Raw genomic sequence first — 26,790 nt, 5'->3', positions numbered from 1 at the left:
CTACGAACGGCTCTCAGAACCGCTCTAGGAACCGCTCTCAGAACTGGTCTCAGAACCGCTCTAAGACCCGCTCTACAAACCGCTCTACGAACTGCTCTACGAACTGCTCTACGAACCGCTCTAAGAACCGCTCTCAGAACTGGTCTCAGAACCGCTCTACGAACCGCTCTAAAAACTGCTTTAAGAACTGCTCTATGAACCGCTCTAAGAACCGCTCTCAGAACCGCTTTACAAACTGTTTTTTGTAAAACTTTAGGAACTTACGTACCGCTCCTTAGAACCGCTGTACGATCCGCTGTACCAACTACTCTCCATGAACCGCTCTACGAACTGTTACAAGTGTAACCACGAGTTATAAAAACATCAGAGACAGGCGTGTTCAAACAAATTGTCAATATTTATTGATCACTATATTTCCGCTCTCAGACGTTCTCCACCATTGTTATGCGCCGAGATAAAAGACTCACCGACAGCAACTTGCTGCGAACACGACAAACAGTTTAAAAGGATAAAAGGGTAAAAAACCTAAAATTAAAACACCCCATACCTGTGGTATCCAGCACCCACCCCTTCACCCGGGGGGTCTTCGTTGAGAAACCGTCGCCCTGTCATAAAATACATCATTTAAAACTGTTTATAAAGACAGAAATACAGACAGGATTATTAAAAACAAGTTTACCACAGTGGCTCACAGCTGCCGCGCTACAGCCTGGACCCAGCAGTCAACCTGGGCACCACAAGAAGCTGACACTGTGGGAAGCCCCGCCCACTCCGTTTTAAAGGGGCCTTAATGCAGAGCCACACCCCACAGGTGTTTCATGAATGCTCTATGAAGCGCTCTACTGTGACTCTTCATGCTCTTCCCTGGTGGACTTCACATGTTCTCCTGGTTGATGTTTGGTAGTACAGGCGTCACAGCTTCATTCTAAATGGTTCCTCAGGTGTGAATCTGGTTGTTTGTGGAGAACACCGCAGTCATCTGACAATACGTGGATAGGCTCCAGCATCCCTGTGACTCTGACCAGGAGCATCAGGTTTGCATTTCAGTGGATGGTTTTAGGGAACCTGAGAAACAGATTTTTGTTGGATAAAGTTCAGAGTTTGAGGCCTGAAATCTTTGCAGTCCATCAGTGCGGAACAGAACTGCAAACATCTGGAGCTGCTGGTTCGTTTGGTGCTTTCTGGTCTTTGAAGAAGTTCCTCAAACATCTTCTAAAGATCTAAAGGATCTAAAGTCATTTAACAAGCTGAGACTGAAGTCAGAAACATTCCTACAAAACGAGTGAGTGGAAGGCAGGAGGTTCAGAAGAGGAACAAGAGACGCTCCTGCAGCTCAGAGCAGTTACACAACCCACAGTTGTGTAATCAACCGGCCTCCTCAGGCGTTCTGACATAAACTCACAGAAAACCTGATCCTGTCAGGAAACCCGTCATGAGGAAGACCGTTCCTGAATGAACGCAGCTGCAGCTTCACACGAGAGCAGGAAGATGGGAACTGTTGATGATTCATGTTTGGTCCTCATGATCAGAAGATCTGGAAACATCAGCGGAGTCTGGTCGCAGTCAGGTCTTCATCCAGACTTGGATCCTGACCTGAATGAAGACGACTCTTCAACAGAAGTCCAGCAGCTCCGTGCTGATCCTTCACAGCTGGTTCTGCTCCTGGTTCTGCTCCTCGGTCTGCTCCTCGTTCTGCTTCTGGTTCTGCTCCTCGGTCTGCTCCTTATTCTCCTCCTGGTTCTGCTCCTGGTTCTGCTCCTGGTTCTGTCGCGTCTCCTGTTCTCTTCTCTTCGTTTTTAACCACGAGTTGTTGGCCGTCCACCTCCATTCCTGACCTGGTCCTCCAGATCTTCCTCCTGGTTCTCCACAGATCTCTCCTTGGTCCTGATTGTTTGGATCAGCTGGTTCCAGGTTCTGGTTGGCTGAACACACCTGACTGAAGTGATCAGCAGGAAATCAGATCATGTGAAAGGAGAGATGTTGAGGACCAGAGAAGAAGCTCCAGAGTCATGGAGATGTTTCTCCATCCTCCACTCAAACCCTGAGGACTCTCTCCAGGATCGAGTCTCCAAACCCGAATGAATGGATCCGTTAAAATAATAACATTTAAAAAACCTTTTTCCATCTGAAAATGATTTTAGAGATTCCAGCTTCACTTCAGCTCAGTTTTCGGCGCCCCCTGGAGGCAGACCGCAGGTCCATGTCAGTGAGTTCAGGTCTGACTCGAGGAAAGACCCCTCGGCCGCCCGGGGCTTTTGTCTTTCCACTTCCTGTCCCTGTTTACTGGTGAGCGCCTCCTGTGGAGGCTGAACGCCGCCGCTGGTTATGCAACCAGGAGATCAGATGAAGTCTCCAGGATCCTGATCCAGGAGGATGAAGGCGGATTAATCCCACTTTCCTTCACGTTTCTCTGATTCGGCAGAGCTGCTTTCTGGACGTTGATGGTTGAGAGAAACCAAAGAGTCTTTTTGGTTCTTGTTAAACTGACAGATACCAGAGGTCTGGGTTTGTACGGGTTCTGTGGTGGACTCAGAACCAGAACGCAGCCTAAAGGCAGGATGTTCTTGTGTGGTTCCACATCCAGACTGTGGAGTTGTTTCGTCTTTCTGCTCCTTTCAGTCGTCCTGCAGAAACGTTTAGATAATCTTCACATCATCAGTGTTTAGATTCTGAATCTTCACTGGCAGGTTCTCCTCTTCATCCAGCAGATGATGATGATGGATTAAGATTAAAGATTGACAATGGAAGGAAACTCCATGTTTTCTAATGATTGAGCCAATGGAAGGAGGAGAAAAAAGAAGAGGTCCTAAAATTGAGCCCTGAGGAACCCCACAAGACACAGGAGCTGTAGCAGATTTAAACCAGATGAGCTCATTCTGTCTGCCAGATATGATCTGAACCAGTCACGTGACTTTGGGTTGTTTCTCACTGGAACGACTTGATGTGAAACAAGTCACTCCACTTCCTGCTCAGTGCAGGTCGCTTCCTGTTAGGAGGATTGTTCTTGTGCTGATGGTCACTGATGTACAGTAGGTGATTATTGAAATCCAGTGAAGATGATTGGAGTGATCTGAACTTCCTGAGACCTGAAAGTCTTGTTGGTTTGCAGAATAGATCCACCGATCGAGAATAGAACACATGTCCAAGTCAAGGCCCGGGGGCCAGATCCGGCCCTCCAGGTAATTCTCTCCGGCCCTCCAGATCATTTTATTTATTGTTATTGTTATCTTGAGCTCATTTCTAACTCGTATAATTTTTATAAAATATATTTTTATGGAGAGTAAAATATTAAAGTTATTTAAGGTTTAAGTTGATTTATTCTGGAATAATATTCCTGCCTTTTTATTATTCAGAATTATGTCAAGTTACAGTTTTAAAGTGTTAAAAATGTCGTTTTAGAGTGTTTAATAAATGTTTATTCTGTTCAGCCCGCGACCTCAGGTGTGTTTTGGGTTTTGATCCTCTGTGCGATTGAGTTTGATACCCCTGGGTTCGAACCAGAATCCCGACAGGAACCAGCCAGGCCTCTCTAATAACCGCTGTACGAGCTGCTTTAGGAACCGGTCTAGGAACCGGTCTAGGAACCGGTCTAAGAACCGCTCTAGGAACCGGTCTAAGAACCGCTCTAGGAACCGGTCTAAGAACCGCTCTAAGAACCGGTCCATGAACCGCTCTACGCTTCTTGGTTCTGAGGAACCATGAAGACAGCACTTCTGTTTCCACACTAGCTGTGAGAAAATCCGTCCATTTCTTGGTTTTATGGTTTCATGGTTACTGTGTGAGCAGTGGTTCTGGTTCTGGTTCTGGTTAGGGTCAGTCAGCTGCAGTGGTTGATCCAGACGCCCTGTTGTGTGCTGAAGCAGTTAATGAGTGTTGGGGTTAATCTTTGTGTGTTTATAATTTGAATGACGCACAACAGGAATGCAGCACAGAATGGACCCCCACCCCACCCCCACCCCCACCAGCTGAGGAATGATGGGTTTCTGATTATGACTTTATGGCCGAAACACAAATACACACAAATACACACAAATACACACAAATACACACAAAAACACACAAATACACAGCTCTGTCTGAGTCAGCACTTAACAGTCTGCAGTCACTTTGAAAGACATTTTCTTTTCCCATTTCATCACATTATCTCGTGTTATCTCATTAAATACATTTCCTCTCAGTTCTGTCGTGAAACTGCGTCTGTTTATCCATTTCCTACGCTTGAAAGATCGATTTCACTGAGACAAAAATACTTTTTGCTCCTAAATAAAACTTTTTCAATTGATTTCGTTCCATCTTTGTGTGCGTTCTCTAAAGTGATGTAGGTGAAGCAGCAGGACGGGTTCAGGACTCAGAGTCTCTGAGAAATGAAACTCATGAAGACAGGAAGCAGTTTGAAGACGAACTCTTCCAGCGAGGACGACCTTTTATCAACACAAACACAACAGGACTTTTAGCACAATAAAGATTCTAGAAGTCACACATTTCATAAATATGTTGACCTTTCAGCACATCCCGTCAGGAGTGAATCAGCCTTCACTGATCCACATACTAAGGTGGTCTGGTCCAGAGTTTTGGGCCGGACGCTCTTCCGTTTTTATCCAGGCTGGGGCCGTAACTAATTATATTACATCTACGAACTCCAACAGAAGGAGGATAAATATGAGGAACAAACCTGACAGGTGGGGCGGGACTCACGAGGACGCACTGAGCATGCTCAGAAGAGAAGGACTTTGAACACTGAAGACTGTTTCCACAACAAACGGATCCATGTGGGGTTGGTGGTCACTGCACACGCTCTGTTTGTACCTCAAACACGTCCAGTTGGTGTAAGCGACCTCGTCTGCATCATGACGTCATCCAAACAAACGCTCGCTTACATAGCTACAGCTCTAACAAATTAACACGCTTAGTCAAAGGACAAAAACTGACGCTGTTTTACTGGGAATAATAAAAACAGAATTTCCAGAAATATGAAACTTGATCAAAAGTGTATTTGGTTGAACTTTATGTAAAATGCTGCTGATCGTCATCTGCAGATTGACTAAAGTTCTTAGAAGCTTTTGAGCCGAGCAAAAAAACAGAGGATTACGCTGCCTTCTTAGCTAAAGAGCAGGAGTGTCCGGGCCTCGAGGCCCGGCCTCCAGAAATCCTGTCTCATCTGCTGCTGGTTACCTGATCAGGTGTGTTTGGCCAATAAGGAGCTTCAATGGCAGGTTGGTTGAAAACATGTAGGACACCGGCCCTCGAGGTCTGGGTTTGGACACCAGTCCTCGAGGCCTGAGTTTGGACACCGGCCCTCGAGGCCTGAGTTTGGACACCGGCCCTCGAGGCCTGGGTTTGGACACCGATCCTCGAAGCCTGGGTTTGGACACTGGCCCTCGAGGCCTGGGTTTGGACACGGATCCTCGAGGCCTGGGTTTGGACACCGTCCCTCGAGGCCTGGGTTTGGACACCGGCCCTCGAGGCCTGGGTTTGGACACCGGCCCTCAAGGCCTGGGTTTGGACACGTCTTCTATTGAATGTCAAGAATAGAAACAGCTGTTTATGTTTAAAACTTTATTCAATTTAATTTTATTTATATAACTGAATTACACAATACAATGGTATCATGGGCGTCAAACCTGTTATACAAAAACATAAAGTCAGTCAGAATATAAACAACAGCTGATTGGGGGGGGGGGTCGTTTTTTAGAATAAAGTGAAATATTGAAGAAGTCTGTTTCAGTGGAGCCCAGAGATCTGTAGTTTACTGGAGTACTTATACTACTTTACTATACTATCTGCTTTTATATATTTACTATACTGCACTGTACTGTACTGTACTATACTATACTATACTATACTGTACTATACTCGTAATATACTCGTCCTGCTCTGACATTTACGGCCCTAGCGGCTTGCCATACCCGCCCAGCCCGTTAAATACCGCCGGGTGCGCGCGTGCGCGCCTCAGTCTGCGCGAGCCTTCCGTCTGACAGCCGCTCCGAGCTCCGGTGTTCGCCGCTCGGGACGACCTCTCCCCGGACCCTGACGCCTGACCGAGCCGCCGATTCGGAACCATGGCTGCGTTACGTGAGTACAGAAGCGGGTTTGTTCTGACCCGTCCGGTCGGGTCCGGTCCTGCGGGACGCCACAGATATGTCACAGTTTCTCCCGCATGTTCTGATCAGCTCCAACCTGTTGAGTCCAGCTCTGGTCCAGAAGAGGTTCCGCTCGCTGTCAGCTGGTTCTGACTTTCCGAACCTCGTTTCTGCTCGTCCAGTTCTTCCTGAACCCACTTGATGTTCTCAGCTGGTTCCTTTAGACCCGAACGGTCTGCCGGTTCAGAGCCCAGAAGGAGGTTCTGGAGAGGATCCATGTGAAGGAGGAGGACAGACTCCTCTCTGAAACTGCTGGTCCTGCTGGACCTTCAGAGGAGAACTCCTCCGAGTCATCGGGTCTCCTCCGAGTCTGACCTTACAATGACCTCCTCAGGAGGTGGTGGTTTATGGACGTGTTGATGAGTAACCGACCTTGGTGTGAATGAGTGAAGTTCATGTCAGCTGGAGTCACCTCCTACCTGCTCCTGCAGGAGGTTCTGCTCCTTTCTGTTCTTAGTTTTCAGAAAAGCTGGAGTGATGGTGCGTTCACTGACTCATGGGTTTTTCAAACTCCTCTGACTCTGCAAGTTTTTTTCCATTCAGTAAACAAACGGCTAAAGTCCACATTCATCCGTCACTCTCTTTTCTTTCTTTGACATTTCTTCACTGCAGTCTTTCCTCCTCCTCCTCCTCCTCCTCCTCCTCCTCCTCCTCCTCTTCCTCCTCTTCCTCCTCATTCAGTTGCCCTGCAGGCAGAAACTGCCTAAAACTCTGCTGGACCGCTGAGCCGATGAATGACGGCGCCAAACTACTTCCTGTAACTTCCTGTCAGGACAGAAATGACTTTTCTCCGATGTGAAGGTTCTGAAGGGTTCTGCTGGTTCAGACGGGGGTGGGGGGTGGGGGAGACTTGGACCGGAACCTACTGGCAGCCCGCCTGATCCAGAGGAACCCTGAGGAGAACTGGTCTGTTTGGACCCCTCAGGCTCTCTCATCAGATTAGGCTCCTCCCCCTTCTATCTTCTGGTTGTCCTGTGAGCCGTCTCCATGGAAACAAGTTCAGATTAATGTTGGACATTGACCTGCTGGGCTGTAATAAACCATTGTGTTGGCGGCGAGCGCAGACACACCCTCAGAGGTCGGAACTGACTGGACCAGCCTGGTCCTGGATCCTTCTGGGGACCAGTCTGGTCCAGATGAAAAGGGTGTGGGGGTGGGGGTGGCAGCAGCCCAATCTTATTATGATGGAACCACCTTAGAACCATCTGGACTGAGACTTTCCTGGTCAGAACCAGAAGTGGTCTTTGACAGGAACCAGAAGGTCTTTGTGGGATTCTGGTCTCTGGACCTTCACCTTTAGGGTGGAGTTCCCTCCATCAGTAATTCCTGTCTTCACCGCTCAGCCTTTCTTTGTCACAGACAGAACTTTAACATGTTCTGATCTGCATCTAGGAATGAGAATCAAACTGCATGTGTGAATGCTGAGTCCTGGAGAGGAACTGTCTTTTGCTCCAGGGTCAGTTCTTTAGGGATGGTTTTGGCGTCAGGGACTGTCCTTAAAGGACTCTTTGGGTTCCAGGGTCCATTCTTCAGGGTCGCTGTGCCTTTAAGACCCGTTTTGGCGTCAGGGAGGGTTTTTTGCGTCAGACTCAGTTCTTCAGAGACCGTTTTGGTCCCAGGAGCCGCTTCGTCTTCAGGGACCGTTTCCGATCTGTTTGTTGTTTGTGTTTGTGGACCGTCAGCGTTGGTCTCAGACTCTTCTTGATGCTGAGATAATCCCAGAATGCCATGGGGCTGCAGGCGCGTCCCCACAAGTGTGGAGTCATGTGCCTGGCACTGAATTCTGGAGCAGTCAGACTGAGCAGAACCTGAAGGCCATCTCCCATCGTGTTTGTTTTGATTCGGTTCAGACCCAGAATGAAAGCTGAGCCCGGTCTGCTGTCATGGACCGATGGAGAAGATTACAAACATGAAAAACAGTTCCAGTCCTTCCTGCAGTTGTTCCAACATGTGGGATGACTTTAACCAACCTTCATGGAGACGCTGGCATCTGAGTCCAGGTCCTGGTTTTGGAGTCCAGCCTGACCTGCTCAGATGGTCTGTGGAGTTCCAGAAGTCCTTCTCGGAGGACGCGGTGATGAGAAGCGGCTCGGGTCATGTTAGACAGGAGGTACAAGAGGGGAATCACGTCCTGGAAGTCTCTGGCAAAGCACACAAACAGCTACACACAGCCGACAAACAGGTTCAACGAGACCAGGTTCAAGATCCCACTGAAGATTACCCATCAGGCCTCAGTGCTCCAGCGGAGCAAGACTTCAGCCCTCAGAGCATTTTACAGTCTCTCCACAGAAACCAGCCGCTCTCTGATCTGAACCGGAAGATTCCCGTCAGCAGAGAAACCAGACGGAGTCTGAACCAGGACTGACCTGGAGCCGTCTGAAACCGGACCCTCAACAAAAGGAACCTGACGGAACACGGACACGTCCCTGAGGAACTCCTGTCCGATCAGGTGTCCTCTCCTTTGTGGAGAAGACTAACGATTGGTTGGTGGAGCAGCTTTGATAAAAGATGCTTTTATTGGCTTTTTTATCCCATCAGCCACCTCTCTGTGCCGCCGCGCCCAGCGAGGGACGCGGGTCTGTTCTGAACAGCTGGTTCAGCTCCTCCATGGTGATGGAGCTGAAGTTCTAAAGCAGGAGTGTCAAAGTCAACCGCACAGGGGGCAAAATCCAAAACGCACCTTAGATCACAGACCGAACAGGATAAACATTTATTCAACACTCTAAAACTACATTTTTGAAACTGTAACTTTTTAAAACAATTATGAACTAGATATACAGCATTACCTGTGATGATGCTAGTGTGAATGCTGGAAGATGGATTTGAATGATGAAGATACTAGTGCTGACAGCCAGTTAAAATATTAGATAAATGCCAAATTAGCCAAAAAAACAACAAAAAAAAAACAACTTAGGTTAGCCCAAACAGCTAGCATGTAGCCGAAATATTAGCCAAACTTCAAAAAAACCTAAAAAATCTTAGTAAATGCCAAAATAGTCAAACAGCTATCAGAAAGACCATTTTTAAAACTTTAAAACTGTAACGTTTTAACATAATTCTGAATAATAAAAATACAGGAATATTATTCCAGAATAAATCAACTAAAACCTTAAATAACTTTCAATATTTTACTCTCCATAAAAATATATTTTGTCAAAATTATACAAGTTAGAAATGAGCTCAAGATAACATCGGGTCATTAATAACAATAAAATCAAATGATCTGGAGGGCCGGATACGATTTAACTTTGACACACGAGCTTTAAAGCATCTCAGGTCAAAACACGATGAGAAAAGACAGTTTTTATTTCTGTATTTTTCACACTCTAAGGTCTTAGGGCCAGTTTACAAACACATTGTTGACGGTCTGACGGACAGCGTGACGGTCTGACGGACAGCGTGACGGTCTAACAGACAGCGTGACGGTTTGACGGACAGCGTGACGGTCTGACGGACAGCGTGACGGTTTGACGGACAGCGTGACGGTCTGACAGACAGCGTGACGGTCTAACAGACAGCGTGACGGTCTGACAGACAGCGTGACGGTCTAACGGACAGCGTGACGGTCTAACAGACAGCGTGACGGTCTGACAAACACCTGTTGGACTACTTCATCACTCAACACCATGAAACCTCTTTAGGACGCGCCACTTTGATCCATCAAACTTTCAGTCAGAGGCTCCGCCCACTCTCACCTGTTCTTTAATGAGCACAATCACTATATAGGAAAACTGATTGGCTGGAATTGTACAGCAAAAATGAACAGACTGCAAGTGTCTGATGTGTCTGAATTGCAGCACAGAACTCTGTCTTTTGATCGAAACTTCTCTACGGTGATGTGAGTGATCCTGGACAAGCCCCCGATTTCTAAATTTGCACCACTGTGAGCTTCTGTCTGAAATGAACCAATGACTGGAGTCCTTTGTGGGTCAGGACTGACCCAAGCAGCTAAGACCTTCCTCTGCTGGGCGGGGGCTCCCCAGAGGTGGGATGAAGGGCTCCGCCCCCCAGAAGAGCTCGAGTAGCGCCGCTGCTCCTCCACGTCCACAGGAGACGGTCCTATTGGACGGATCCCTGGGGAGGTGTCCTGATGGGCGGAGGCCGTGGGGACATGTCCCCGTTTGTGTCACAGTGTCATGGATCAACCTTTAAATGTTTCCTCCGTCAGCCGGTTTGGTGTTCGGCCTGTTAAAGACAGAAACAGAATCTCAGAATTACTGACATCCAGAGAGTTTGAACGTGGGAGGGGCAGAAAGAAAAACATTAAAGTCGAACAGCTTTTCTCATGTTACCTTCCGTTTATTGCCCCCCAGGAAAAACAAACAGGAACTCAACCTGTTTCTGTCTTTTAGTCTTTATTGTTTAGCACAAATAAAATACGTAACAAGGATTCCCAGAAAGAACGTCCAGTACGGAGCAGGGAGAGGGAAAAAACCCAAATATATTCAAGGCCCCCCCCAGAAGAATCAAGCATGTAAAATATATATATCCCCTCATGAAAACAACAGTGTATAAAAACACAGATATGAAAAATATGAGAATTATACATAGAGAGAATTTGAATCTCTGGAATAAACTGCAGATGCAGAGAGGATCCTAACGAAGCGTTTCTGCTAAATAAAAATCTTCTGCAGAGGAGATGGAAAAACGATATTACAGCATGAAAGATGCAGATGCATTAAACTATAATGAAGAATCAAAAGAGACAAAACGTCTGATTTTCATAATATACCAAGAGATTTGTTTTATCTGTTCTCTCTAAAGAGTAGTAGTGGAGCCGTCGATTCCATGATCATTTTAGACACATCTTTAGAATATTCTTCTTTACCACTAAAGATAATTTAACTGAATTTCTTTATATTTAATGATAGTTTATGTTGAACCAGATGGAATAGCCGTAACATTTTATCAATAAAGATTTTAAATCAGAAAGTTTTCCCTCCACAGAAGAAACGTTCCTGTCTGACAATCACCTTTCATTCATTCAGGATTTTTTATTCATTATTTTGCTCACTGTTGTTGCTACTGTGTTATTTATGTAGGTTCTGTCATCTAGAGTGAACTCAGCATGACAAGATGAACCCGGTTCTGGTTCTGCGGTGGCCCGGAAACCTGTAATCAGAACCCAGTTCTCCTTTTTTAACAGACCAAAAACCTGTTTTCATTCCCTGAAGATCTGATGTCATGAGATTACATATCTGCCGTCTCCTGCGGGAACGTCCCGTACCTGCAAGTCACCTGAGGTCAGGAGATGGCAAAAACCCGAAACATGACGTCCTCACAGGAAGTCATTGATCAGCTGGTCTTCGTTTCATCATGAAGACGGCGCTCATGTTCTACCCACACAAACAGAAACACGCTGAAGGTCGAGGCTGAGGCGTGCCCTCGTCTGATTGGATATCTGCCGCTCTTCCTGGTTTCCTGTTTGTGTTCTGAGCAGATAAAAAGGTCAGGACGTGGTCGCCCTGTGAGACGCTAAATGTTGTGTTGAAAATCAACACACTGGCTGGAAAAGGAGGACAGAGAAAAGCTGTCAGGGTTTCTTCATGTCAAACTGCAGATCAGAACGCTGCGAGTGCTAGCTGACTTCTGCTAATATTCATCTGAAGTACGCTAACAAACCGCCAGCATCTCACGGCGTCAGACAGACGCTGAACGCAGATAACCAATAAAAATGGAGTTTATCCGCTCAGTGTATCTGCATAAAAAGCAAGTAGAATTCAACAGACATTTTTAAAATGAAGTTTATTTAACGTCTTATTTTTTTCAAATCAAATGATAGTTTTTTTTCAGCTCAAGTTAATGTCCCATGCTAATGCTAACCTAGCATGCTAATGCTAACCTAGCATGATAATACTACTGCTAACCTTGCATGCTAATGCTAACCGACCATGATAATACTACTGCTAACCTAGAATGCTAATGCTAACCTAGCATGATCATACTAACCTAGCATGATAATGCTAACCTAGCATGATAATACTACTGCTAACCTTGCATGCTAATGCTAACCTAGCATGGTAATGCTCACCTACCATGATAATACTACTGCTAACCTAGCATGATAATGCTAATCTAGCATGCTAAGACTAACCTAGCATGCTAATAATAATGCTAACCTAGCATCAAAATGATAATGCTAACCTCGCATGATAATACTACTGGTAACCTAGCATGATAATGCTAACCTAGCATGATGAAACTAACCTACCATGATAATACCACTGCTAACCTACCAGTTGTTATTCTAATTCTAATCTAGCATGCTACTAATAATGCTAACCTAGCATCAACATGCTAATGCTAACCTAGCAGGATAAAACTAATGCTAACCTAGCATGCTAATGCTAACTGCATTGCTGTGTTGCTCAGGTTAGCTTCAGTTACCTCAGATAGTTTTCTTGGTGTGTTAATATTTTAGAAATTACTGATGAAAATGTTTCTCCTGCAGAAACAGTTCATGTCACTGAGCTGCTAAAGTCTGATCCTCCAGTAGAGGCTTCAGTGATCTGCATCACAACCTGCTTACGGATCTGAGGCCTCAGAAGTCCGGACCTCCAGCACGTCTCCATGTTTAGGTTGTAGATCGTTTCCTTTGTCCTTCTAATGGTCTCCACTCCCAGAGACTGATCATCATCTGAAATCAAACCTGTAAAGTATGAATTCTATGGAGCTAAAATGGGGCCAATGTTATTTGAAACCCAAATAAAACATTTTGAAAAAAATATTGACGTTTGGCCAAAAAAATGTAAAATGTCCAAAATTTTTTGCTACTCTAAAATGAACTTAATTATTTTCTGCTTCAAATTTTCTGTTTTTTTTGGTTTTAAAACTCAAAACTTCAAGATCAAAACATTTTTTGAGTGTCAAATCTTTTTTTTTCAGTTTTGAATCTGAAAATTTCAGTTTAGAAACTTTTGGTCCGTTGTGGACGTTTAGGTCTGTATTTAAATACGTTTCTTACGCCTACATTTAACACAGTAAGATGGCGCTGTGAACGGGCTAGAACAGAGTTTGGATGAGCGGGTTGTACGCGATCAAACTGCTTTTTACATCCTTCGCGGCACAACTTAAGATCATGATAACACAGACCATACAGAGATTTACTGACCGTAATTATCACAGTTCTCAGAGTCAGTGAACACACCGGGACTGAAGTTATTTTGATTGGTCCTTTGTGTTAGCCCCGCCCCACAACGGGGCCAAAAGTTTTGAAACAAAAATTGTGAGTTTTAAAACCTAAAAAATAGAACATTTAAAAATTAAAATACGACCCAGGACACGCTGGAGAGACTATGTTTCTCGGCTGGCCTGGGAACGCCTCGGGGTCCCTCCAGAGGAGCTGGAGGAAGTGGCCGGGGAGAGGGAAGTCTGGGCATCTTTGCTTAGACTGCTGCCCCCGCGACCCGGTCCCGGATGAAGCGGAGGAAGATGGATGGATGGATGGAAAAATTAAAATAATTAGGTTAATTTTAGAATTGCAAAAAGTTTTGGACATTTAAATTTTTTTTGCCAAAACCCCAATATTTTTTTCAAGATGATTATTTGGGTTTCAAATAATATTGGCTTCAACGTAGCTCCATATTTCTATTTTTAGTTGGACGTTTAATTTTAATTTTATTTACCTGAAAACAAAATCTCTCCGGTCACATTCTGAATTCAACAAAGAGCTCCGCGTACGACGGCTCATCGTCTCTTCACGTTTTCTTTTCCTGAATATTTTTGTTATTATGTAGAAGATTATTATTTTAATGTATTAGTGTTGATGACATCACTGCTGTGACATGACGGTTGGTGATGATGTACATTAATAAAGTAATGCTAAAAACTAAACCTGCTAAAGTCAGTGATTAAACATGTAAACCTGACTGTTCTCTGCTGTGGCGGCGTCTTCAGTCCTCCCGCGGTAGAGCCCAGAACTCAACAGCTGGAGGCCGAGACCACCCTCAGCTCACATCGGAAAAAGGCAAAAAGGGGGCGTGGCTAAGGGAGGCTACGCCGCGTGGATACCCTATAGGGATATGGAGCTAATAATATATGTGCTAACATCATAGCTAATAAAGGCTAACGAGTTAAGCTAACAATCCTGAGTAAAAAGGATCATTTCAAATCCGTCACCAGGATTCAATCCCAGGATTCAATCCCAGGATTCAATCCCAGGATTCAATCCCAGTCCCACTAAACCCCTGTTCCCTAAATCCACTGGAACTAAAACCAACATGCTAACATCCGACCGTCACAGCATGATGACATCAAACTTCTGAGACTGACACCACTTAACCAATCACAAAATTCCCCTCGTTTCAACCTGTAGGGGGCAGCACACAGACGGGTTTGGACTATATTTCCAGGAATTAAACTTGGTTATTTGAATTTGTCAAAAATATGGAAACAGCACTTCAAAGGCCCCATTTATAGAGAAAAACAGACAAAAAAGTGGATTTAGGGTTTGGTGACCCTTTAAAATAATGTTTGGTGACGCCCACAATCCGGTCACACACTTCTGACAGGATTTAAACAGATAAAATTGTGTTTATGACAAAGACAAGTTGTTAAACATCACACAGTGGGTGTGTGTCGGCGCTGGTGTTCATCAGTGTGTGACTCCGACGTAAACCGTCGACCATAAAACCAAATGTTGTATTCAGGCTTTTTCTTTATTTTTGGTCCAAGAGAGCACAACTGTTCATAGGCACACGTTGATTTGGCCCAACAGTCATCACCATTATGCCCAAACTCAGGTGTGTTCAGGTCACTGAGGGGACCAAAGTGAACATCATCAGCGGATCGACTGTAAGGCCAATGAAGCGTTCGCTGCAGAAGTGCTCGTGTATTTTGGTAGACTGAGTCTGTTGAAACCTGGACAATGTTAAATAGTTAAAGGAAATCCAATCAGATCATATTTAAATGATCCTTAAACGTTCACAAAAGGAGCATCTGTGCGTGAGCTGCTCCTGTTCTGTAGTTTGATGGTTCCAGTGAAGCCGATTTATCTATGATTCATCACATCTTCCAGAAAACCGTAAAATACAAAAAGAAAACAGAGTCTTTATCTGGAGTTTATAATTGATCCTCAAAGATCTAAAGCAGGAATGTCAAACTTAGTCGCACAAGGAGCTAAAATCCAGAACACACCTGAGGTCGAGCAGGATAAACATGAACGCTCTAAAACTACATTATTAAAACTTTAAAACCGTAACTTTTAAACATAAACATGAACTAGATATATATTATTACCTGTGATAATAGTGTGAATGCTGGAAGCTGAATTTGGCCGTTAAAGATGCTAGTGCTGATAGCTGAAGATGCTGAAGTTGACAACCAGCTAAAATATTAGCCAAATGCTAAATTAGCCTAAAAAAACAAAAAAAAACTTAGGTTAGCCGAAAGAGCTAGCATGTAGCTGAAATATTAGCTAAACTCCAAAACAGCCTAAAAAGTCTTAGTAAATGCCAAAATAGTCCAAAAAGTTAGCAGAATGTCAATTTTTAAAACTTTAAAACTGTAATTTAACATAATTATGAATAATAAAAAGGCAGGAATATTATTCCAGAATAAATCAACTTAAACCTTAAATAACTTTCAATATTTTACTCTCTATAAACAAATATATTTTGTCAAAATTATACAAGTTAGAAATGAGCTCAAGATAACATCGGGTCATTAATAACAATAAAATGATCTGGAGGGCCGGATCCGGCCCCCGGGCCGTGACTTTGACACACATGATCTGGACGTGTTGAGACAGATGTTGGTGGATGGAGACTCGTTCAGCGAAGTGATCTGTTGAGACGATTCGTCCTTCAGAATGAATGAATCAGTCTCTCCGTCTCGTTGATGGATGTGATGTTTGTGTTTCTTCCTGTCCTGATCTGTCCACAGTCATGATGATGACGGACGTCTCTGGTCGGGTCACGGCGCTCTGCAGGAACCGGCTTCTCACAAGTTTCCAGAAAGTCTCATGAAAGAGTTTCTGACAGCAGAGTCCGACCCGAACCAGCGGGCGGGTTGTGAGGATCCTCTGAAAAGCGTGGCGTGACTCCTCGCCGGCCCGCCCCTCCTCTTTGTGTGGCCGTCATCCTCCTGGCCCCTGGCCACGCCCAGCGTGGGACCCGGGGGCCCTGGCCCCCCTGGCCCCCCGTCCCTCACACTATCACTGTCCTTTCCGCTCCATTGTTTGTGTCCAGAAGCTTCCGCGATGCCCTGCGACCCTCTTCAAGAAAACAGCGCCGCCGGGGCTGCTGGGTATTTTTAACGGCAGCTCCTGTGAATCACTTCCCCTTCGCCCAGCGGCCGCGTGCGTCTTCCTCTGCAGCTATTTGTGGCTCGGCGGCGTGTCCCGGATGGGGAGGCTGGAAACACGAACAACATCCGCTCCCAGTCCGCCTCCACGCTCCCACTTCCCCCACTTCAGAGGGGTCACCGCCGTTCACTCGCTCGCCTTACACGCCGCACGCTTTCATCTGACTGCAGCAGGAAGAACCAGAACGACAGAACCCAGAAGATGAGAAGAACAGAATTTCTGATCCTCAACGCTCTCAAAGAGCAGACAGAGCTGAGCAGAGCGCCCCCTGTGGAGGAAAACGCTTTTATTAGAGGAAGACCTGAGAAGACCAAGAATACATTCCACCTGTGCGGTCTGGTTCTGGTCTGATCCAGGTCTGGTTCTGGTCTGGTCCTGGTTCAGGTCTCATCCTGGTCTGATTCTGGCCTGATCCAGGTCTGATTCTGGTCTGGTCCTGGTCTAGGTCAGGTTCTGGTGTGATCTAGGTCTGATTCTGGCCTGATCCAGGTCTGATTCTGGTCTGGTCCTGGTATAGGTCTGGTTCTGGACTGATTCAGGTCTGATTCTGGCCTGATCCAGGTCTGTTGTTGGTTTAGTTTTGTTCTGGTCTCATCCAGATCTGGTTCTGGTCTGGTCCTTGTCTTGTCCAGTTCTGGTCTGGTCTTGGTCTGATTGTGGTCTGGTCCAGATCTGGTCCATGTCTGGTTCTGGTCTGGTCCTGGTCAAGGTCTGGTTCTGGTGTGATCCAGGTCTGATTCTGGCCTGATCCAGGTCTGTTGTTGGTTTAGTTTTGTTCTGGTCTCATCCAGAACTGGTTCTGATCTGGTCCTTGTCTTGTCCAGTTCTGGTCTGGTCTTGGTCTGATTGTGGTCCAGTCCTGGTCTTGTCCAGGAGTGGTTCTGGTTTGGCATGGTCTGGTTTTGGTATGATTCAGGTCTGTTCCTGGTTTAGTTTTTTTCTGGTCTGGTCTTGGTCTAATTGTGTTCTGGTCCTGATCTGGTCCATGTCTGGTTCTGGTTTGGTCCTGGTTTAGGTCTGGTTCTGGTGTTATCCAGGTCTGGTTGTTGTCTGATCTGGTCCTGGTCCAGGTCTGGTTCTGGTGTGGTCCAGGTCTGATTGTGGTCTAGTTCTTTGTCTTGTTCTGGTCTGGTTCTGGTGCTGGTGTAGGTCAGGTTTTGGTCTAGTTTTGGTCTAGTCCAGGTCTGGTTCTGGTTTGGTCCAGGTGTGATGCTGGTCTGGTTTCTGCAGCTATGAAAGTTCACCTGAACTCTGGTTTGGACCGACAGGTGACCTGTGGTCCGGTTCACTTCAGTGTGAACACAGACGGACCAAACGTCCTCATCATGAGTCTGAAGAAACAGGAGTTTGAAATGCATGCTGGGTAACGGAGGAGCATCAGGAGCTTCAGTAGAGATGATCGTCAGAGGAGCAGAGACTTTTCTTCTGCTGGTTCTCTTTTGATCAGAGCTGGTTTCTAACAACAGCGCCACCAAAGGAGCAGCTGCTGGAACTACACGGTTTTCGGCGGTTGTTTCAGAAACGACGTCGAGAGAATGCCCCGCCCATTCCCACCAAACCTGCTGCGACGTCCTCCACAAACCAAACGACTTTTACATCAGTGGTTACAGTGACAGTGGTTAAAGTCCAACAGCGCCCCCTGGCTGTAGCTCCGCCCCCAGCAGAGGGACATCGGGGAGTAAGTCGCGGTGGTTCATGTGAACGTCTAGAAGGTTTTCTGTATATTTATTCTGGTGTTTCAACAGACGGATGTTTGTTTTGTTTGAGCTGAAATGAAGATTTCATTTGAATAAATGTAACTTTGTGGAGCGGTTCAGATTTTCTGGAGTCTTCTCTCGTGGAGGAAGGAGACGTCCGTGTGGTTTCTCCTCTGAACGGTTCCCTTTGATCCAAACCTCGGCCTCAGGATCACAGCAGCTTTCAGTTTGGGTTCATGTGATGTTTGATCTGCTCAGGATCAGAACCGTTTCATTCTCCGGTATTCCGTCAGGATTTATCTCATGAGACCCAGAGCCTCAGAGCAGCTGGAACAGAGCAGCTGGTCATTAGCTGGAGGTCTGGTGAGGCTCTGACGTCAGCGGCGATCCTCTGTAAGCTTCAGGAGAGTTTATCAGTGTTTGAAGGTGATTGATGGTGGCTCGCCTTAAAGCACACATAATCATTACAGCCTTCCCCTGAATCATTGCTGCGCCTGATCTCCATCCGACAACAGCTGTTAATGTTTGAAGACTTTATGGCTCGCTGCTGATTCCGGCTGTGGGAACATGTGACACGGCCGCTTCAGAACCGCCGGATCCTCCAGACACACCTTCAGACCTCAGAGAGGTTATCTAGAGGTTTTCTTTGGGTGAATGAACTTCAAACCTTTCACTTTTCTGCTGTTGCTGCTCCTACCAGAACCCCTGCTCCAAACCACCTGACCTCAGAAGGTCCTCAGGACACTCAGAAGAGAAGCATTGTGTCCGAAGGTCATGAAGGCGCCGCAGAGAGACCAGTCAAAACTTCTGAAACGGGATCCAGAGTCTGACTGAGTTCTGGATCTTTAGTGATGCAGAAGAAGCTTCACTTTAGTCTGATCTAAAGCTCTTTCTGTGTGTGTGTGTGGGGGGGGGTCCAAAAACGTTTAAAAAGTTTATTGTTGACTCTAAACTATTCCTAGATGTGGATCTGAGTCTGTGTGTGGTCCTGAACTGGACGGTTGAACCATTCAGGGCATCCCTCATGAGATAGGCTCCAGCGTCCTGCCTTGGATAGGCTCCAGCGTCCATATTGGGATAGGCTCCAGCCGGTGTAACAAAGGGATGGATGATGTATTGCATCAGAGCCCGAGGTCTGGTTCTGGATAAATGATTAATCTTTATGTTCTGGGCGTGATTTCACAGACATGAAGCTCTGAAGCTTCCTTTGTGTTTCTGCAGCAGGTGTAGCAGAACTTCCTCCTCTGCCGTCTCGTCTGTGGTCGACTCTGAGGTGTCGACGCTCTCTTAGCAGGTTTTAGAGACAGAAACTTCAGATGACGGCGGATAAGAACAAACCAGCTCAAGTTTCTTAGAAGATCTTGAGGTGATGAAGCAGCTGAAGACAGTCCTAAAGACTGGAGACTGGTCCAGACTGGAGACCGGTCCAGACTGGAGACCGGTCCAGACTGGAGATCGGTCCAGACTGGAGACCGGTCCAGACTGGAGACCGGTCCAGACTGGAGATCGATCCAGATTGGAGATCGGTCTTAGAGGGACTTCTGGCGTTAAAACTGACCAGCTGTCTCCTAGCAGGGCTTGGATCGGTTGCCATGGCAACCGTTTAACCCTGCTCTGACCCTGACCTTTGCTTTGTTGTCATAAGATGTCATTGTTATTCTTCAGGACGCCAGCTTCTTGGTCTCAAGCTAGTGGGCGTGTCTCTCACCATGAGGACGCGAGCAAATCAAAGATTCCTGTGAACAAACATCAGTTTGTCTTCTATCCGTCAGCAGTTTGATGGTTCGTTTGGATTCACAAAGACTCAGATGATGACTCCAAATGCAGAAAGTTGAGATGTTAGAGGATGATGACGACGACGACAACGACGACGATGATGACGATGATAATGATGACGACGACGACGACGATGATGACGACAATAATGATGACGATGACGATGACAATGATAATGACCATGATAATGATGACGATGACGATGAGGATAATTATGACAATGACGACTGAAGGTTCTTCACAGGTTCCATACAAACTCCAGCGCCCTGCAGATTTCCCAGAATTCTCTGTAAAAATCCAGTGAGCATCAGTGGTCATTGTATTGGTGAATGTAGACCAGAATGCATTGCGTTCGAAGTCTTGTCTAGTCCTTCAGGGGAGTAGCGACAGAACTCGGGCAAGTTTATTTTCTCAGAAACGATTAGCTATCATTCTGTGACTTTTTCTGGTGACAAATCGGGAGGCTCCGCCCACCCCAAAGCAGTCTGGTCAGTGTGAGCGTCGGCTCGGTCAATCAGACTTTCTAAAAGAAGTTTATAGTAATTCTAAGTATTGGTAAGATGCTTTTGCTAACCCTTTGATTCTATTTCTGATATGCTAATGAGATGATGATGTCATCAAGTCCCACTAGCTTAACCGCTACTTTGTGCACCAAACACTCACAGAGACGTCATCCAAACCCATCATAACAGGGCACAAGTCGTTTCCTCCATCGTTCATGACTCCACCCTCTGACATCATTTCTATTTCTGTTCTCAGATCTGTCCCCCCCGGCCCCCCCCTCCCTGACCCCATCATGCCCATCCTTAAGAACATCCCTGTGCGCCTGAAAGGCGGCGGTCCGACTCTAGACAACGCCCTGATCATCCGCAGGATGAGCCTGAACATAACGCCGCAACACAACCCCTTTGAACACGACGACGACGACAGCCTCCACGCCGGCCACGCCCACCACTGGTCCCCCGGCAGCTCCCTCCTGGATGGCGACGCGCCCAGAGACCGCAACCCGTTCGAGGACGAGGAGGACGAGAACGAGCTGAACGAGGGCAGAAAGGGCGGCGCCGGAGGAAATGGGTCGGTTAAGGGCTTCAAGTTCAAGTCGCCGCTGAAGACCCTGGGGAAGCTGGGGAAGAACCTGCGCATGTCGGGGAGGAGCAAAGGGGGCGACACCGTGTCCCCCCAAGGGACGCCGTCTCCTTCAGCCAAGAATAAGAGAGGCCGGAGGAGCTCTGAGGGGAGTCTGCTCAGGTAGGATTCCAGAACTCACTGATGTCCGAGTGACCTGAGTTCAGAGACGAGAGGCGGTGAATGGAGAGGAGCGCCGGGGGTTTGGGGGTGGATCATGTGTCAAAGTCGAGGCCCGGGGGCCGGACTTCAGTTGATTCATTCTGGAATTATATTCCTGCCTTTTATTATTCATGTTTATGTTAAAAAGTTACAGTTTTAAAGTTCTGAAAATTAGCATTCTGCAGCTTTTTGGACTATTTTTGAATTTATTGAGATTTTATGGGCTGTTTTGGAGTTTAGCTAATATTTCAGCTACATGCTAGCTGTTCTGGGTAACCTAATATTTAGCTGATATCAGCTTCAGCGTTTTTAGCTATCAATTTCAGCATCTTCATCAGCTTCCAGCATTCACTGTAGCTTTGTCACAGGTAATGTTATATATCTAGTTCATAATTATGTTAAAAAGTTACAGTTTTAAGGTTTTAAAAATGTAGTTTTGGAGTCCTGAATAAGTGTTTATCCTGTCCGGCCCGCGACCTCTGGTGTGTTTGGGATTTCAGCCCCTGTGAAACCCTGTTTTAGAAACACACTCGGACTGAAATTACCACTAATTTTTATAACGATGTAAAACAAAAAACAAGAGTTGAAAATGAAAAAAAATAAAAAGGAATTTACATTTTGAGTTTTGAAACCCAAAAAATTAAACATTTGAAGCTGAAAATAATGAAGGTTATTTTAGGACAGCAAAAGGTTTTGACATTTTTTTATTTGGGTTTCAGATAATGTGAGGTCATAGATCTCTGATAAACCTTGAAATCATCTCCACGGTTACCAGACTGAATGAAAGCCCGTCACCACATCGAGCAGACACGCCTCCAAAGACGCTCCGTCTCTCCCGTCTGCTCTCCCCAGGTTCGCTGGGAAATACCGCGACGGTCTGGGCTCGCGGAAGGAGTCCTTCGCCAACGGCGAGCCCAACTGCTCGGAGAGCGAGTGCGACTCCACCAGCCGCCGCGTGTCCTTCATGAAGATGGTGGGTCTGGGGAAGATCAAGCGGGAGTCCACGGATCGCTCGTCCCAGAGCCCCGAGGAGCCGGCGGCGCCGGAGGAGGAGGTGGTGGAGGTGGTCAAACCCAGAGAGCCGCTGTCGGGTAAGACGGAGAACCGGACCAGCTCTACATGCGGAGAAACCAAACATGGTTGTGTTTTCTGTTGTGACTGATGGTCATAGAAGGTCAAAGGTCACCAACCATAGCAGTGTCTCTCTGATTGGCTACGATCAGCCAATCAGAGGAAGTATTGAGGTCCAGCTGCTGAGACCTTTTGCTCAGACTGAAGTCTCATGAATGGAGAACCAAAGTCTTACCTGCAGAGACGCGCCTGGTTCTGACAGAGGTTTTGGACGCGGTTGGAGGTTCGGTTGGAGGTCCGGTCGACCCTGAAGGTGACGGATCACAGGGATGACTGCAGAAGCTTCCAGTTCCTCTGGAATCTGTGTGTGCGGTTGATGAATGTGGGCCGGCCCGGCAAAGGTTCCGGGTCCATTGTTTACCGCAGCCTGTTTACGCTGCCCCCCAGGAACGAGTGATTAGTGAGAGTCCTCAGTTCCTCCACACCCTTGTTTACATGCTCCAACACTCACGGCTCCAGACCTTTCTCTCCGTACCGACTTCACCTTTCTGGTTCTGGTCCGATACTTCAGCTCCTCATTTCAGACTCTAAAGACGGTTTTATATGACGTCAGAAAGAACAAAAACTGTTTGTCATTCCAGACCTTTGATCTGTTTGAAGGTGAAGCTTCTTATCAATGAATGTAGAGACGGCTCCACCTGCTGGTGGACCGAGCCCCGGTCCAGAACCATCCACCGGGTCGAAGTTCTCATGAAGTTCTATAGAATCATACCAGAACAGTGGATCCTCTTTCCTGACAGGTTTTCACAGATATGCAGATGTTTTCATAAAGTCTGCCAGAAACCTGAAAACAAACAAACAAACAAACAAACAAACAAACAAACAAACAGACATAAACAGAATGTGGATCAATAAATGTAAAACATCTGATGTTGAAGCTTTTTCAGAGTGCTGGTACAGTCTTCTCCTCCAGTGAGAGTAACTACAGTGAGAGTAACTACAGTGAGAGTAACTGAGGAGAGTAAATGATATCAGAGTAAATGAGAGTAACCATAACAAGAGGAACTGTAATCAAAATAACAGTCTTGAAAGTAAGTGTAATTAAAGTAACTCTAAGAAAAGTAACTATATTTAAGTAACCATCATGAGGGTTACTCCGATGAAAGTAATGCTGATAAAATGACAAAAGAGGATTCATAAAAAGGAAAAAGTCGGGGTCCAGACCTCCTCCAGGAGCTCCTTTGGACTTTGGTGATTCCTGTGTTTGTTTGTGTTTGTTTGTTTGCGTTTGTTTGTGTTTGTTTGTTTGCGTTTGTTTGTGTTTGTTTGTGTTTGTTTGTGTTCATTCCATTTGTTCGTTCCCTGTGATTGGCGCTGCAGATAGATTCCTTGTTTGTGTAATCATACTTGGCATTAAAGTTGCTTCTGATTCTAATAAAAGTAACTGCAGTGAAAGTAACAGTAATGACAAAACATTTTGAAGAGAGTAACTATAATGAAAGTAATGGTGACGGAAATAACAGTAATGAAAGCTACTGTAGTGAGAGTAACTGTAGTGAGAGTAACTGTTATGGGAGTAACTGTAATGAGAGTAACTTGTGGGAGTAATCAGGAAGTAACTGTAACTCAGGATTACTTTTTATCGTGGTTTTTTTCTCTGTTGTTTGATCATAAAGTTTAGAAGATGATTCCTCAGCAGCAGATCCTGTTAGTGTGTTTGTGTGTTTGTGTGTGTTGATGTGATTGTGTGTTGATGTGATTGTGTGTGTGTTTGTGTGGTTGTTGCATCAGCGGCGATGCAGGTACTAGCAGCTCTTGTCCTGTTCTGCTCTGAACTCAAACCCATTGAAGCAGCAAATCGTCGCCTCACTGATATTTTTCAAAGAACTCCAGCTTCACTTCTGAGAACTCCATCCGGACCAGAATCGGTTCTGACGTGTCCCAGCTGCTTACACAAGACAGACGCTGACATTGTTCCTCTTTAGTGTAACGTCCTGTCAGCAGAACTCCAGGATGCTGGAGGGAAAAGCTGCTCCTCCAGAGGAACCAGCAGAGTCCTGGTTCTGGTCCATCTTGACCGGATCAAACCTAAGCAGAAGCCCAAAGCAGCTCCTCGTCAGCTGACCTGCGCTGGTTCTGATGGGTCACTCCGGGTCTTCCTGTTCACTCTCACTTTGTCCACAGTGATGCGGGTCTGAGCGAGGAGGTTCTGCCCTGTCCGGGACTTGTGGTCCAGTAGAACCAAGAGTTCTTCAGCTGGAAGGGTTTTCTGTGGTCTGTCTTTAGAGCTCAGTCGGGTTTGCAGGTTCTGATGTTTGCAACACGGACGGCACCGCCAGAACTTTGGACCGTCGGCCTGTTTGGTAGATCCAGGCCCTGCCAGAGTCCTCTGTTCTGTGATCTGGACCTGCTCTGCAACCCGACCTCTTGTCCAAGTGTGGAACGGAACCACCGCAACTGGACTCTGGGCCCAAACAGGCTCTGGTTCTCTCACTGCGACGTCCTGTTCTGGACAAACCATGAGGTCCACATTCCCCCTGGTCTGGACGTCCTGATGGATGACGGCGTGTCCACATGAGCATGGTCACACCTGATCCAGGTGAACCAGGAGTGCGTCATGAGAGGCGGGATCGGACCTCACCGGACTTCCTGTGTTCAGGCGTCTTCTGGACTGACCTGCGATTGACTTAATGTTCTGTTGTGCTGCTCCTCTGCTGCTGGTTGTCGTCACGCATTCTGGTTTTGCATGAGGGCGTACTGAGAGTGGAGATGACAGAGGAGAACACAAGCCCCGCCCCTTCCAGGACCCGACCTGTCACGTCCTGTTATCGCTCAGGGATCTGAGTCTCCGTCTGACTCCAGCTCTGCGGTTCGGGTCTCTGTGGAGGCTGAGGGACCCGGCGGGTCGGAGGAGCCGCTGAACCTCTTATCTGCTAAAGCAAACACGGCCTCTTTGATTGATCTTATGAGGTCATAACTCACGGGACGGAGGTTGTTCTTTAGGTTGGGAATCAGAGACGAGGCGAGAACTTCCCGTTTTCCCACAGACTCTGGAACAGCTGGATGGGTTTATGGTTCAGAGGACAGATTTGGTGGGAGGAGCCTGACGAAACCAGATATGTGTCCTTTTGTTTGGAAGTTCTCTCTGTTGTTTGTTTAATAACTGGTGGTAAAGTGGGAGGAGCTTAGCTCTACGGTCAGAACCGGCAGAAGACTCCAACACTTAAAGAGCAGATTCTGGACGGATGCCATCGGGGCGTTTGGGGGGGGGGGGGTAGTGATGATGACGGGAAGTGATGAAGGTTCAGGGTCGGTCCAGAACTCTTTATAGTGATAAGGGGGTCCAAACCCAGTTCTGAGGGCTGTTTCCTTCTTCATCTACTAAACCACATTCTACCAATGACTGGAACCAAGATCTGGATCTCAGGCTCTCGGGGTCTAGATGTGGACTCGCTCCTGTTATTGTTTATCTTTTTTTAACTTGTCCTGTCCAACAGCTGAGAGCTTCTTGTGTTGGGCAGATTTTACTGTCACAACAGGGATTTATTGAGTATAAACCCCTGTTGTATTTAATGCTAAACTTTATTTATACTGATTATGTTTTTTTGGACCGAATGGAAAAGAAGAAGGGGGGAGGGGGTGGGGGGGGGAGTGGCGACAGAGGGAAGCAACACCATAAAACAACCAGGACTAAGTGATAAACTAGAATGGGCGGGGCCTGTCTACACACACTTGTTAGCCAAGATAGTCTCCACATTTAAACTAAACATAATGTACTCAGGGGGAGAGCGCCCGGCCATCCCCACGCCAAGACCCCCCGCCGGGGCAGCAGCTGCAGCCAGGACCCCCCAACACCCGCCATCACCACACGCTCCTGTTAGACCGGTCCCTCTTTGTCCCTCTCTGGGTCCTTCACCGGGTCTTGGTCCGTGTCCTTGTCCATGACCAGCTCTGGGTCCTGGTCTAGGTCTGTCTTTGGGTCCCGGTCCGGGTCTTTCTCCGGGTATCTCTCCAGGTCTCTCTCCGTGTCCCGGTCCAGGTCTCTCTGGTTTCTCAGGACCCTGGAGGTTCCCGGTTTCATCTTCCTGAGCAGATGAACTTCTCGTGTCTGACTTTGTTCTGGATCTCTGTGCAGCGGCGAGCGCCGTCCTGCTGCTTGGGGGTCATCAGATAAGCGACCATGTGACCGTCGGTGGTGGAGGACATGTTGGAGGTTACAGAGTTGATGAAGGAGCTCCGCGGCGCTGGAATGTGCCCCCCCTCCCCCGGTGCCCTTCAGCCGCTTCATTAATCCCGGCTCGTGTTCGCCCTTGAAGACGCCTGCGGGCGGCGAGTCGCTGCACGACGGCGAGCAGAAACACAAGACAGGAAGTGGAGCGTGTGAAAGCAAACAATTAAAGCTGCGATTTAGAAGATTAAAGAGCGACGTGAAGTTTGGATAAAACACTTTAATCTGGATCAGATTATCTTCCTGAAGACGGCGGGGAGGTGACAGCGAGGAGGTGACGGCGGGGAG

The 26,790-nt window shown here is 46.8% G+C and overlaps 1 protein-coding gene and 1 long non-coding RNA gene across 6 annotated transcripts in view; one reads left to right on the top strand and one right to left on the bottom strand.

The window, feature by feature from the left end:
• The window catches only part of LOC112149684 (tumor necrosis factor alpha-induced protein 2), a gene marked incomplete in the record, with an annotated part of 39,858 nt that overhangs the window by 1,286 nt on the left and 11,782 nt on the right, over positions 1–26,790 (top strand). The window contains 2 exon segments of the mRNA XM_036214920.1: positions 20,676–21,164; positions 22,056–22,294. Of these exon segments, the coding sequence (XP_036070813.1) occupies positions 20,713–21,164; positions 22,056–22,294 (691 nt within the window).
• LOC112149696 lies at positions 21,891–23,599 on the bottom strand. 5 transcript variants are annotated; one of them, XR_002919827.2, is made up of 5 exons: positions 23,499–23,599; positions 22,973–23,118; positions 22,786–22,899; positions 22,510–22,710; positions 21,891–22,318 (listed from the first exon to the last, which is right to left on the bottom strand). It is a non-coding gene; the product is annotated as an uncharacterized LOC112149696 (long non-coding RNA). The 5 variants fall into 5 exon arrangements; XR_002919824.2 differs by having other exon boundaries at positions 22,786–22,861; positions 23,499–23,598; XR_002919825.2 differs by having other exon boundaries at positions 22,796–22,861; positions 23,499–23,598.

The sequence above is a fragment of the Oryzias melastigma genome, linkage group LG13 (assembly GCF_002922805.2).
Source record: "Oryzias melastigma strain HK-1 linkage group LG13, ASM292280v2, whole genome shotgun sequence".
Lineage (NCBI taxonomy): Eukaryota > Metazoa > Chordata > Actinopteri > Beloniformes > Adrianichthyidae > Oryzias > Oryzias melastigma.
Note: the sequence above shows the minus strand (reverse complement) of the source record. Positions and strands in the feature narration are given on the sequence as shown.